At 38.3% G+C, this 13,764-nt stretch overlaps 1 protein-coding gene across 2 annotated transcripts in view; it reads right to left on the bottom strand.

Moving 5' to 3' along the window:
* The window catches only part of LOC128685531 (rap guanine nucleotide exchange factor 2), a 104,965-nt gene that overhangs the window by 51,440 nt on the left and 39,761 nt on the right, over positions 1-13,764 (bottom strand). For both annotated transcript variants that reach the window (XM_070080316.1, XM_070080317.1), the window contains exons 13-15: positions 10,959-11,058; positions 4,792-5,003; positions 3,707-3,853 (exon numbers count right to left, since the gene is read on the bottom strand). In XM_070080316.1, coding sequence (XP_069936417.1) covers positions 3,707-3,853; positions 4,792-5,003; positions 10,959-11,058 — 459 coding nt within the window. The remainder of the gene's footprint in view (positions 1-3,706; positions 3,854-4,791; positions 5,004-10,958; positions 11,059-13,764) is intronic.

Genomic DNA, 13,764 nt, shown 5'->3' with positions numbered 1-13,764 from the left:
TTGGTATACGTCCGCTTTGTAATAAGCCCAACTTGGTATACGTCTTGTTTGGACACGAAAATTTTTGCTTGGTATTCGACCATTGTTTGGAATACGACTCGCATGCTAGAACTTGTATGGGTCAAAATGATAAAAGATGCCACCAATGATTTTGTTACAGAGTTTGAGAAATTTGTAGAGGCTGAGGGTTTTGTTCCCCAAGTTTTTAATTATGACAAAACAGGCCTGTTTTGGAAGAAAATGCCAAACAGGACCTATATTACACAATAGGACACAATTAAGGATAGGTTAACTCTCTTGTTCTGTGCCAATGCAAGTGGGAATTGCAAACTGAAGCCTCTACTGATCTACCACCCTGAAAATCCAAGGGCCTTTAAAAAAAATATAATGCGCAGAAAACTCAGTTACCTGTGATATGGAGGTCAAACAGCAAGGCTTGGGTAACCAGAGAATATTTCAGCGAATGGTTTAATGTTGTGTTTGTGCCAAGTGTAAAAAGATATTTAGAGGAAAAAACCTGCCTCTGAAGGCCCTCATAATGGACAATGCTCCGGCTCACCCTCCAAGCTTGCAGGACTATGTGCTGCCGGAGTTTAACTTCATCACTGTAAAGTTTCTCCCCCGTAACATGACTCCTCTCACTCATGGATCAGCAGATCATCAGTAATTTCAAGAAACTCTACACTAAAGCATTATTCCAGAGGTGTCTTGAAGTGACCTCTGACAGAGTTAATCCTGAGAGAGTTTTGGAAAAATCACTTTACTATCACTCATTGCATAACTCTCATTGCCAAAGCCTGGCAGGAAGTTTCATACAGAACAATGAACTCTGCTTGGAGGAATTTGTGGCCAGAAGCAGTGGCTACAAGGGACTTTGAGGCTGTGTTTATAGTGAAGGATATTGTCTCTCTGGGCAGGTTCATGAGTCTGGATGTGAGTGATGGTGATGTGGAGGAGTTAGTGGAGGGGCACAGGGAAGAGCTGACCACTTAGGAGCTGCAGGAACTTGAGAAGGAGGAGCACAAGACTAAGATGAATGCATTCTCTTCAGGCTCGGAAGAGGAGATAGAGGAAGCCCCTACTTCATTAATCAAGGAAACCTTTGCCAAATGGATGGACATCAAAAACTTTGCAAAGAAGTAACACCCCAACAAAGCCCAAACAAGCCATAATAGCATTGTCTGGGATGACCAGACTGTCATTTCCAAAACATTCTGAGGAGAAGGAAGAAGCAAAGTTCTTTGGACAGATTTTTAGTAAAAGTCAAACCAGGTGAGCTTCAACCAGGTCCAAATAGGGAAAAGAGACAGAAAAGAGAAGGGGACTCTCCTTCCAAACAATAACATTACCTCCTCCTCCCGTCTCAGCACTATCCTAGTAGGTAATTGACTCTTTTCAGCAAAGTGAGGTTAATTTTGCATTTATTTATATCTAATTCTTTTGTATTTATGTATGTATTTTAGTATTAAGCAGTTTAAATTATTTTATACAACCCCATCAATGTATAATATACCAATAACAATAGGATTTTTTTTTCATGGGAATGGATTAATCATTTTCCCTATATTTCTTGTGAGAAAATTCGTTTGGAATACGTCTTGTTTGGTACATGTCCAAGGTCCTGGAACGGATTAAGGACGTATACTGAGGTACCACTGTATATAAATAAGTATATTATATATTAAATCAGTCAATAAGAAGGAATGAGAACTATCCTGTTTATAAACTACATTATTTGTGCAGTGTAACTATACATATGAATGTACTCAGATGTGTTTGCAAGGGTCGAGTCATAGGTCTTTCCCTGAAATTTTATTTAAAGTACAGACTGGAGAGTAACCTGTCTCCACGTATAAGAGGCCCCGCTTTACAGTGCTTCACTTTATGGCATTTTGCTAATACAGCAGTTTTCAATTATATCCATTCTTCATTTATTCAGACTTCCTACAAGAAATATATTCATCACTCACTATAAGCTACGGACAAAAATATTTTAAAGTAAGTAATGTGTGTACTGTGTATAAACTTTTAAGGCCTAGCTCTACTGCTCACTTTTTATTATTATTTATTATTTATTAACACACTGGTCGATTCCCACAAAGGCAGGGTGGCCCGAAAAAGAAAAACTTTCACCATCATTCACTCCATCACTGTCTTGCCAGAACGGTGCTTTACACTACAGTTTTTAAACTGCAACATTAACACCCCTCCTTCAGAGTGCAGGCACTGTACTTCCCATCTCCAGGACTCAAGTCCGGCCTGCCGGTTTCCCTGAACCCCTTCATAAATGTTACTTTGCTCACACTCCAACAGCATGTCAAGTATTAAAAACCATTTGTCTCCATTCACTCCCATCAAACACGCTCACGCATGCCTGCTGGAAGTCCAAGCCCCTCGCACACAAAACCTCCTTTACCCCCTCCCTCCAACCTTTCCTAGGCCGACCCCTACCCCCGCCTTCCTTCCACTACAGACTGATACATTCTTGAAGTCATTCTGTTTCGCTCCATTCTCTCTACATGTCCGAACCACCTCAACAACCCTTCCTCAGCCCTCTGGACAACAGTTTTGGTAATCCCGCACCTCCTCCTAACTTCCAAACTACGAATTCTCTGAATTATATTCACACCACACATTGCCCTCAGACATGACATCTCCACTACCTCCAGCCTTCTCCTCGCTGCAACATTCATCACCCATGCTTCACACCCATATAAGAGCATTGGTAAAACTATACTCTCATACATTCCCCTCTTTGCCTCCAAGGACAAAGTTTTGTCTCCACAGACTCCTAAGTGCACCACTCACCCTTTTCCCCTCATCAATTCTATGATTCACCTCATCTTTCATAGACCCATCCGCTGACACGTCCACTCCCAAATATCTGAATACATTCGCCTCCTCCATACTCTCTCCCTCCAATCTGATATTCAATCTTTCATCACCTAATCTTTTTGTTATCCTCATAACCTTACTCTTTCCTGTATACTCTTTTAATTTTCTTCTTTTGCATACCCTACCAAATTCATCCACCAATCTCTGCAACTTCTCTTCAGAATCTCCCAAGAGCACAGTGTCATCAGCAAAGAGCAACTGTGACAACTCCCACTTTATGTGTGATTCTTTATCTTTTAACTCCACGCCTCTTGCCAAGACCCTCGCATTTACTTCTCTTACAACCCCATCTATAAATATATGATAGTGTAAACGTATCAGATTTTTATATGCATCTGAAAGTGTAAAAAAAAAAAAGCTATGATTTACTTTACAGTGATTTTTGCTTTACAGCAGTAGCCCAGACCCTAACCTGCTGTATAAGCGAGACCCTCCTGTATCCTGCTGTATAAGTGAGACCCTCCTGTATCCTGCTGTATAAGCGAGACCCTCCTGTATCCTGCTGTATAAGTGAGACCCTCCTGTATCCTGCTGTATAAGTGAGACCCTCCTGTATAGGTCAACTCCTGATATTTTACCAAAACTTTTTTAATTTAATATAGCTTATGGATAAGTCTACCCTTGTGTATATGGGACATTAACAGGGGTCAAATGGTTCTAATTTAAAATATACTCAAGCCAAAACTGAGAGAAAAAAAGAGAAATGAAAATGTGACGGTTGATAAATAAAAATACATGAGCGCACATTCATGTAACTTGAATGGATTAAAAGGTAAGTTAATTCATAACAATAATAATATTGTTGACTTACATAAGGAGCAGAACACATATTTTGAAGGTCTCGAATGTATCTTGATATCATTCTAAATTTTTCAAAATTAATGAGGCCTTCAACCTTATCATCATTGCCTTCATGGGTGAATGTCAAGTCCCTGGCAACAACTGGGTAAAATGGAATCTGAAAACAGACAACTTTATGTAGGTATAAAAATAATTGGTTACATTCAGATTGCTAGAAATATAACAGTGATATTCTACTAACATTTTTAATCGTTAAACTTTATTCCAATTAGTAGTCACTCACTCTCACACTCGCTCGCACACACACATGCACCCACAGCAACTTACTATTTCAATAAAAGTCTTCCTCATCTTACACATTAAACATGGCTTAAACAACTGGGGAATCTCACACTAGGTTTAATAAAACCAGTGGTAAAAAAACTGCACATATGATTTTATTCACATGGAAGCACTAAGCCCGGATGGATCAAAAAATGGTAGGCACATCAGATATACATGTATGAAATCATCCATTCTTTGACCATACAAAAAGATATACCAGCCTTCTCTATCAACATACTGATCTATAATGACCACTAGTAACTCCTAAATTCAAGGCATCCTACAGCTTCTTAGTTACACTTAAGCCAAATTTTTAACCCTAAAACTTTACCCCCCAAAAATTAATAAATAAAACTACACGCAAAAATTATTTTATAGCAACTGTTCATTAACTTTCCTACTTTAATTATATAAATTATATTGTTAATCACTATCATGTGACTTGCTCAATATTTTAACCTCAATATACAGGATTTATCTGAACATCTATCAACACCTCCCAATTTAGTCTCAAACACATTACAATATACTGTAAATTGCCGTACAGTTTTGAATATAAATGCTGTATAGCCCCTTTTTCTTTTCAATACAATGGCTGTCTCCCACCAAGGCAGGGTGACCCAAAAGAGAAGAAATGTAAAGTTTTTCTTGTTTTTGCATTTAGTAATTTATACAGAAGAGATTACTAGCCCCTTGCCCCTGACTACAGCCTTATAAAACACAAATAATCCAAACAAAAAAAGTAAAACAGGATATTTAAAACAAACTTACAATTGGAGATTGAATATTTTCATTCTGAACTAAATTACGATATTTGCTCATGTTTCTTGAAGGGTCCATCAGCTCTTGCATTTCATGATACATTTGCTGATACTTGGAAGGTAGTCTCTCCCAAGTCTGCTTTAGTCTGGAGACTGCTCCATGACCCAGCCCAGAGAGGATGGCAAACATGGAGTTGAAGTTTTTGCACTCCTTGCATTGTCCTGAGGAGAAACAGTTTTTATATAGTCAACAAAAATACTTTATTTCTATAACAGCAAGGCAACAAAGGACATGCAGTGGAACCTCGGTACTCGAACAGCTCCCTACTCCAACAAAGCTCGGCATTCGACCAAACAAACAACCTGCCAGAGCTTCACTGTAAAGTATTTCATGTTTCTTCGCATTTTTTTTAATACGTATTTTTGTATAAATAAGTCACCATAGGGCCTATGAAGATTAGTGATAACAGCCAACCAAAAAGAAAATTGGTTGGGTAAAATTCATTCGATACTCGAATAGATCGGCACTTGAAGAGCATTCTGGAATGAATTAGGTTCCACTGTAAATGAATAAAGAACAAAAAGAAACAATACCGTGGCTAGTCAGTGGTCCGAGCTGGACCAAAACATCGTCATAAGCTTCTCTCTCGTATGTATAATGTAAATGAATAAAATTTAACAGTTATGGAAGGTAAAAATTATACATAATCTCAACTTCATTCCCATGAATCATTCTATGGAATGATTCATGAGAATGACTTCCATGGTAATGTTTTGCATAAGAACAGTTAAAAAATATTAGAAATTGTGATTATGGTAGCAGCACCTTCCCTAAGAGTTTGGTCATGGAACATAAGTCATTTGAAGTTAAAGTACAGAGTGGGGAACTGGCAGCCACAATATATAATTAACAAGTGCTTTTTTATACAGTGGACCCTCGCATAACGCTATTAATCTGTTCCTGAGAGCTCAATGTTAGGCGAAATTATCGTTAGGCGAATTAATTTTCCCCATAAGAAATAATGGAAATCAAATTAATCCATGCAAGACACCCAAAAGTGTGAAAAAAAAAAAAATTTACCACATGAAATATTAATTTTAATACACACAAACTGAAGAAGACATGCACAGTTACATGACACTTACCTTTATTGAAGATCTGGTGATGATTGATGGGATGGGAGGAGGGGAGAGTGTTGATGGTCTTAGTGTTTAGAAGGGGAATCCCCTTCCATTAGGACTTGAGGTGTCAAGTCCTTTTCCGGGGTTACTTCCCTTCTTTTAATGCCACTAGGACCAGCTTCAGAGTCACTGGACTTCTGTTGCACAACATATCTGTCCATAGAGGTCTGTACCTCTCGTTCCTTTAACATAAGAACATAAGAAAGAAGGAACACTGCAACAGGCCTACTGACCCATGCAGAGCAGGTCCATGTCCCCCCCCCCAGATTAGACCAATGACCCACCCCCAGATTATCCCAATGACCCACCCAGTCTGGTCATCCCCACTCAGGATGGAGCACTGTACCAGACCCAGCAGCACAAGCTAGTCAGGTCCAACTCACATCCACCCACACCCACTCATGTATTTATCTAACCTATTTTTAAAACAACACAATGTTTTAGCCTCAATAACTGTACTCAGGAGCTTGTTCCACTCATCCACAACTATTACCAAACCAGTACTTTCCTATATCCTTCCTGAATCTGAATTTTTCCAACTTGAAACCATTGTTGCGAGTCCTGTCTTGGGTGGAAATTTTCAGCACTATTTACATTCCCTTTATTTATTCCTGTTTTCCATTTATACACCTCGATCATATCCCCCCTAATTCTACGCCTTCCGAGAGAGTGCAGATTCAGGGCATTCAGTCTATCCTCACAGGGAAGATTTCTGATACATGACTTTCCTAAAGTGTTTCACAACATTGTCAGTGCAATAGTCACCAGCACGGCTTGCAATAGCTGTCTGAGGGTGATTTTCATCCATAAAGGTTTGCACTTTAAGCCACATTGCACATATTTCCTTTATCTTTGAAGTAGGCAACTTCTTCAATTTCTCTCTCCCCTCTTCCAAAGCAGTTTCCTCAGGCGTGGCCTCTTGCTGTTGAAGATGATCTAGCAGCTCATCAGTGGTTAGTTCTTCATTGTCCTCCTCCACCAACTCTTCCACATCCTCCCCACTAACCTCCAACCCCAAGGACTTCCCCAATCCCACAATTGATTCCACAACTGGCATACACTTCTCAGGGTTAGCCTCAAATCCTTCAAAATTCATTCTGGCCACAGTTTCTTCCAAGCAGAGTTCAAGGTCCTCTTAGTCACTCCCTCCCAAGCCTTACCTATAAGGTTTACACAATTTAGGATATTAAAGTGATCTCTCCAAAACTCTTAGAGTCAATTGAGTTTCTGAGGTCACTACAAAGCAGCTTTCAAACAGAGCTTTTGTGTACAGTTTTTTGAAGTTTGCAATGACCTGCTGGTCCATGGGCTGCAGGAGAGGAGTGGTATTAGGAGGCAAAATCTTTACCTTAACGAAGCTCATGTCCCCACAAAGTCGCTCTGCCAAGTCTGTAGGATGACCAGGGGCATTGTCTAACACCAGGAGGCACTTAAGGTCTAATTTCTTCTCAATTAGGTAATTTTTCACAGTGGGGGCAAATGCATGGTGTAACCAGTCATAGAAAAAGTCCCTAGTGACCCATGCCTTACTGTTTGCCCTCCACAGGATATTCTTTTGCCTGAATGCTCTGGGATTTTCAGAGTGATACACCAATAAAGGCTTCACTTTGCAATCACCACTAGCATTGGCACACATGAGAAGAGTAAGCCTGTCTTTCATAGGCTTATGTCCTGGGAGTGCCTTTTCCTCCTGAGTAATGTAGGTCCTGCTTGGCATTTTCTTCCAAAACAGGCCTGTTTTGTCACAATTAAACACTTGTTCAGGTTTCAGTCCTTCACTGTCTATGTACTCCTTGAATTCATGCACATATTTTTCAGCTGCTTTGTGGTCCGAACTGGCAGCCTCACCATGCCTTATCACACTATGTATGCTACTACGCTTCTTAACCCTTTGACTGTTTTCGACGTATAAATACGTCTTACTAGCCAATGTTTCTGACGTATATATACTCAATAATTCTAGCGGCTTCAAATCAAGCGGGCGAAAGCTACTAGGCCCACATGTGAGAGAATGGGTCTGTGTGGTCAGTGTGCACCACAAAAAAAATCCTGCAGCACACATTGCGTAATGAGAAAAAAAAATGATCGTTTTTTTGGAATAAAACGCCGACTTTGAGGTGTATTTTCGTATAGTATTTATCGTTGTATTCGCGTTTTCATGGTCTTAGGTGATAAAATGGAAAACATATTACAGAAATAGAGATGATTTTCATTACTTTGACGATGAAAACAACCTTGAAACTGAGCTCAAATTAGCGGAAATGTTTGATTTTTACCAATGTTCAAGAGTAAACAAATCACACCACACGTCCAATACACGTCAACTGGGGAGTCATATTTTTTCACTAGTGCACTGATATTATTTATACCATTTTTACAATAATGCAGTAGTCTGCATAACAGTAAATTTTGTATTTTTTTTGTATGAATAAAAAATCAAAATAGAAAGCAATAATAATATTATAAGAGGGGCCTAGAGATGTGGCTAATGAACAGAGGATATGCTATTTTAGTGCCAAGAATGTCTACCTTGTTTATTCTGGACCCTATTTTGAAATTGGTATCTTTTTTAATTTGCGCGAAATTGGCCAAATTGCCAATTTCTGACCACTATATTGGGTAGTTCAAATTGGTAAATGGGCAGTTTCTTGTACTCAGCTGATAGATAAAATGGAGTTCTAAAGAAATAGCTATGAGTTTGGTCAACTGGAACAACGAAATTGGCTGAAAACAGGGCTCAAATTCGGCGAAATCGCCGATACACACATGTCGCAGATTCCGCTAACTTCGCGGGAGCGTAATTCCGTGAGTTTTCGACCAAATTTCGAACTTTTGGTGTCATTACCATTGGGAAAAGATTCTCTATCATTTCATAAGAAAAAATAAGTTTTTTTTCGAATATTTGGCGACATAGAATGACAGTTTCAGAAAGGGTCCTGAAACAGTCAAAAGGTTAAATCTCTCAAACCAACCTTTGCTGGCCTTAATATCAATGAGCAAAAGAAGGTACAGTACTATAAATGAACAAAAGTTACAGTACTATCAATGAACAAAAGGTTCAACAATATCAATGAACAAACAGTACAGTACCAACAATGAACAAAAGACAGAACAGGGATCTGAAACAAGGGGGAAAAGATTTTAAACAAAAGCATTAACAAAGGTGAACAAGCTACTCACATCACCCAGTTAAGGTCAGGAAGCAGCCCAAGAGCTGGAGCTAACCTCCAACTTAATTAACCCTTTCAGGGTCCGTCCCGTAGATCAACAGCTTTATGTTCAGGGTCCAAACCGTAGATCTACGTCATGAGCTCAGCTCACTCTGATAAACTGAGTGGTAAATTTGGGCCTAGATATGAGAGAATACATCTATGTGGTATGTGTGCACCACATAAAACAAATCCTGCAGCACACTGTGTATAATGAGAGAAAAAAACAGACCATGATTTTCGATTAAAACAGCGACTTTGCAGTGTTTTTTCGTATGTTTTTTATAGTTGTATTTGTGATTTCTTGATCTCATTTGATAGAATGGAAGACATATTTCAGAAATAGAGATAATTTTGATTGGTGTTAGCACTGGAAATGGCTTGAAATTGAGCTCAAAGTGGCAGAAATGTTAAATTTTTGCCGATGTTCAAGAGTAAACAAACGACCTCACACATCTAATACACGTCAGCTGGTGGGTCTAATATACATTCACAAATGTGGTGATGATATTTATACAATTATTACAATATTGCATAACAGTAAATCTTCTATTTTTTGGTGTGAATAAAAATTCATTATGTGAATAAAAATAAAAATGGAATTTATTTGTAAAGCCTCAAAACATAACTAATGAACAGAGGAAATGTTAGTTTAGTGCCAGGAATACCTACATTGTTTATTCTGGACCCTATTTTGAAATTGGAATATTTTGAACTTTGTGTTAAATTGGCCAAATTACCAATTTCCGGTCACTTTATTTTGTAGTTGAAACAGTTGACTTGGCGATTTCTTGTGCTCAATCGATAGAATATAAGTAATACTAGTGAAATAGCTGAGAATTTGGTCGACTGGAATAATGTAATTGGCCTAAAGTGGGAGTCAAAGTCGGCAAAATCGCCGATTCGTAAATATCGCTGACACTTCAAAATTCACAAGAGCATAATTTCGTCAATTTTCCATCAAATTTCGTACTTTTTGTTTTATTACATTCACAAAAAGATTCTCTACCATTTCATAAGAAAAAATAACAATTTTTTTTTTTTTAAATTCTTGGACACTGGGGCACCACTTCAGATTTTGGCCTTGGACCCTGAAAGGGTTAAGTACAGCCTCTCCTCACTTAACGATGGAGTTCTGTTCCTAAGACCACATTGGTAAACGAATTCGTCACTAAGTGAGGTGCATACTATAGTGGTAGTGGGTTTGTGTCAACCATATTTGATATTGTTTTAATGTCACCTTTGCACCATTCATAACATTTCTGGTATTTTTTAAATGTTTATATAGTAGTGTACTGTATATTGTATTAAACAGAATAGAGGAAATCAGCTCTAATATACATTTAGATATGCATACTGAACAGGGAGCCTGTCGTAAGTCCGAGTCGTCAGTAAGTGAGTACATCGCTAAGTGAGGAAAGGCTGTACAAATTAACAATAAGTGAGAGTAAGTATCCTCAGCAGACAGTGTAGATACCAGTGATAGCCACAAAACTTTTACACTGCTAAAATATTGACCTATATTCAGGTGACAGTGAAACATCTAGAAAATTTTGAAAAAGTCATCACAGAAACATCAGTGAATAGGTGTTAGGAAAATGAAAATTAAAATTCAAGGTAATCTGACAACCTTCCAAATGCTTCAACAAATACAACAGTACTTTAGCATAATAGTGTACTACACTGTTTTTTTTTCTAAACAGGAATTGATTATGATGCAAAGGAAAAAAAAATTGAATAAAAGATAATAGTACAAAAGCTACTTAATTTTCTACAATCAACTTACTTGCTACTTTAATAAATTGCTTTATAGTTTTGGAACGTTTGACTAGATTGTGTTCCGCACAGACTTCCGTCACCACCCAGAACATTTCTCGATTCACAAGCTGGAAAAAAAAAAATTAAACACCATGATTTACTTGCAGCATAAAAATAAAAAATGCAGTCACTATTAATAGTTTGCTAGGTAAAAGGACACGAGCACAACTAATGTGACATTTTATTGTGGCAATGCTTTGCTCTCCATAAACTTTGTCAAGTTGTTACAAACAATACAGCTTGACAAAGCTCCTGGAGAGCAAAATATTGCCACAATAAAATGTCACATCAGTTGCACTTGTGTCCTTTTACCCAACATACTGTTGGTAATTCTACCAACATTAATACAATATTAGCAGTACATAAAGATAAAGCTAGCAGAGAAAAATCACTTTTCCTCAGTATCGTTGAATTATTGTACTGTACACTATTTACATGAGGACAAATTAATAAACTAAAAAAGCTTATGGAGGAGCAGTTGCACTAGGAAGTTAGGAATGAAAGACAGAATATTTTGAGCTGTTGAATGTTGACCAAAGGGGGGCTATGATTTAAAAAAAAAATAAAAAGGCACAATACCATGACTTAGAACAATATACAAATACAGTGGTCCCTCAAAAATCGTCCGGCCTGAAAGTCATCAATTTCGGAAATAGTCCCGTTATTTCGTCTAAACATTGGCTCGCAAATGGTCCGTTAACTCGCTAATTGTCTTTCGTCCTTGACCTGTACTCACAGCTCTGAGCTGCCTCAGCCTCCCTTCCCAGCCAGTGTGCCATTGTTTACCAGTGAGCGACGGTCCCCTCACGTGTTCATACGAAATATTTCATAATATTCCGTTCATTTTAATGCTTGCAAGTGCTAAATAAGCTACCACGGCTCCAAAGAAAGCTCCTAGTGCCAAGCCTTTGGTAAAGAAGGTGAGAAATACAACTGAATTTAAGAAAAACATCATTGAACAATATGAAAGTGGCATACATGTGGCCGAACTGGCCAGGATGTATAACAAACCCCATACAACCATATCTTCCATCATGGAAAAAAAAAAGGAAATCAAGGAAGCTGTTGTTGCTTGGAGAACATTGTGGCCAGATTGTGTCCACAAGAGGGATTTTGAAGGGTTTGTGGCTGACCCTGATGAGCCTATGTCAGTTTTGAAATCTATTGTGGCATTGGGGAGTTCCATGGGGTTGGATGCGAGTTTGGAGGATGTGGAAGAGTTGGTGGAGGACCACAACGAAGAGCTAACCACTGAGGAGCTGCAAGAGCTTCAGCAGGAAGAGCAACAAATCGCAGCTCTGAATCTTGCTGCAGAGGAGGAGGAAGAGAAATGGAAGGTGCCTTCTTCAGAAAGTAAGGAGATTTTTGAAATGTGGGGTAGGATGGAAAGATTTATGGAGAAACATCACCCCGAGAAGGATGGTGCAAGCCATATCGGCAACTTGTACAGTGACAGAGTCTTGGCCCATTTTAGGGAAGTTTTAAAGAGATGCCAGAAACAGAACTCTCTGGACAGTTTTTTTGTGAGACAGGACTCCAGTGACTCAAGCTGGTCCTAGTGGCATTAAGAAACAGAACAGAAGTAATCCCAGAAAAGCACTTGGTACCTGAGGTGTTGATGGAAGGGGATTCCCCTTCCAAACAGTAATTCAATCTCTCTCCTCCTTCAGTCTTCCATACACTAAGAAGAATCGCCAATAAAGGTAAGTGTTATGCTGTTAATGTTTAATTCATCATGTCCCATTGTATTGTTTATGTACTACATCTATATTTCATGTAAAAAGTTTTTTTGTTTTAATATTTCTGGGTGTCAGGAACGGACTAATTGTATTTACATTATTTCTTATGGGGAAAATTAATTCGAAAATCGTCTATTTCGATAATAGTCCCACTTCCAGGAACGGATTATGGACAATAATTGAGGGGCCACTGTAAAGAACAAATAAGGCACAAAACAGTGATTGGAAAAATACATAAATAACCCGCACATAGGAGAGAGGAGCTTATGACGATGCTTCGGTCCAACTTGGACCGAAATGCTGTCAATGTTGGACCAAAACATCATCATAAGTTTCATTCTCCTATGTGTGGGTTATTTGTGTATAATTTTATGCATTAAGTGGAGGTGAGTGAGGAAAGTGTGATGCAACAGGTAAATTGAAAGGTGCTAAAGTAGTTGAAATAGATGGGATCTGATTCTCATATATATATATATTAGTGTTGGAAATTAGTTTAATGAAAAGCTACCTAATAACTGTAAAAAACATTGATTTAGAGTCAAAGTGCCTAATCTCACACAATTTACTATATTTTTATATTTATTAACACATCGGCCTTTTCCCACCGAGGTGGGGTGACCCAAAAAAGAAAAAACTTTCATCATCACTCACTCCATCACTGTCATGACAAATTTTAAATACACATTTCAAATTTAATAATAAAAGGTGAAATTGCATCATATATAGTAAACAAGGAAAAAATTTATTCTTGTTGTATATTTTGACATTTCACAGTACGAAAATAAGTCTGTTGATTATATATGGTAAGGTGTATGCTAGGTCTCCATGGGGAAGTGGAACAGAATTTTTCCTCCGTAAGCCATGCATGTCATAAGAGGCAACTAAAATGCCAGGAGCAAGGAACTAGTACCCCCTTCTCCTGTATACATTACTAAAGTTAAGAAAAGAAGCTTTTGTTTCTCTTCCTGGGCCACCCTGCTTCGGTAGGATATGGCCGGTTTGTTGGAAGAGGAAGTGTATGCTAGAATTATCATC

Source organism: Cherax quadricarinatus, unplaced genomic scaffold, assembly GCF_038502225.1.
Source record: "Cherax quadricarinatus isolate ZL_2023a unplaced genomic scaffold, ASM3850222v1 Contig319, whole genome shotgun sequence".
Taxonomy (NCBI): Eukaryota; Metazoa; Arthropoda; class Malacostraca; order Decapoda; family Parastacidae; genus Cherax; species Cherax quadricarinatus.
This window is presented reverse-complemented; position numbering and strand designations above follow the sequence as displayed.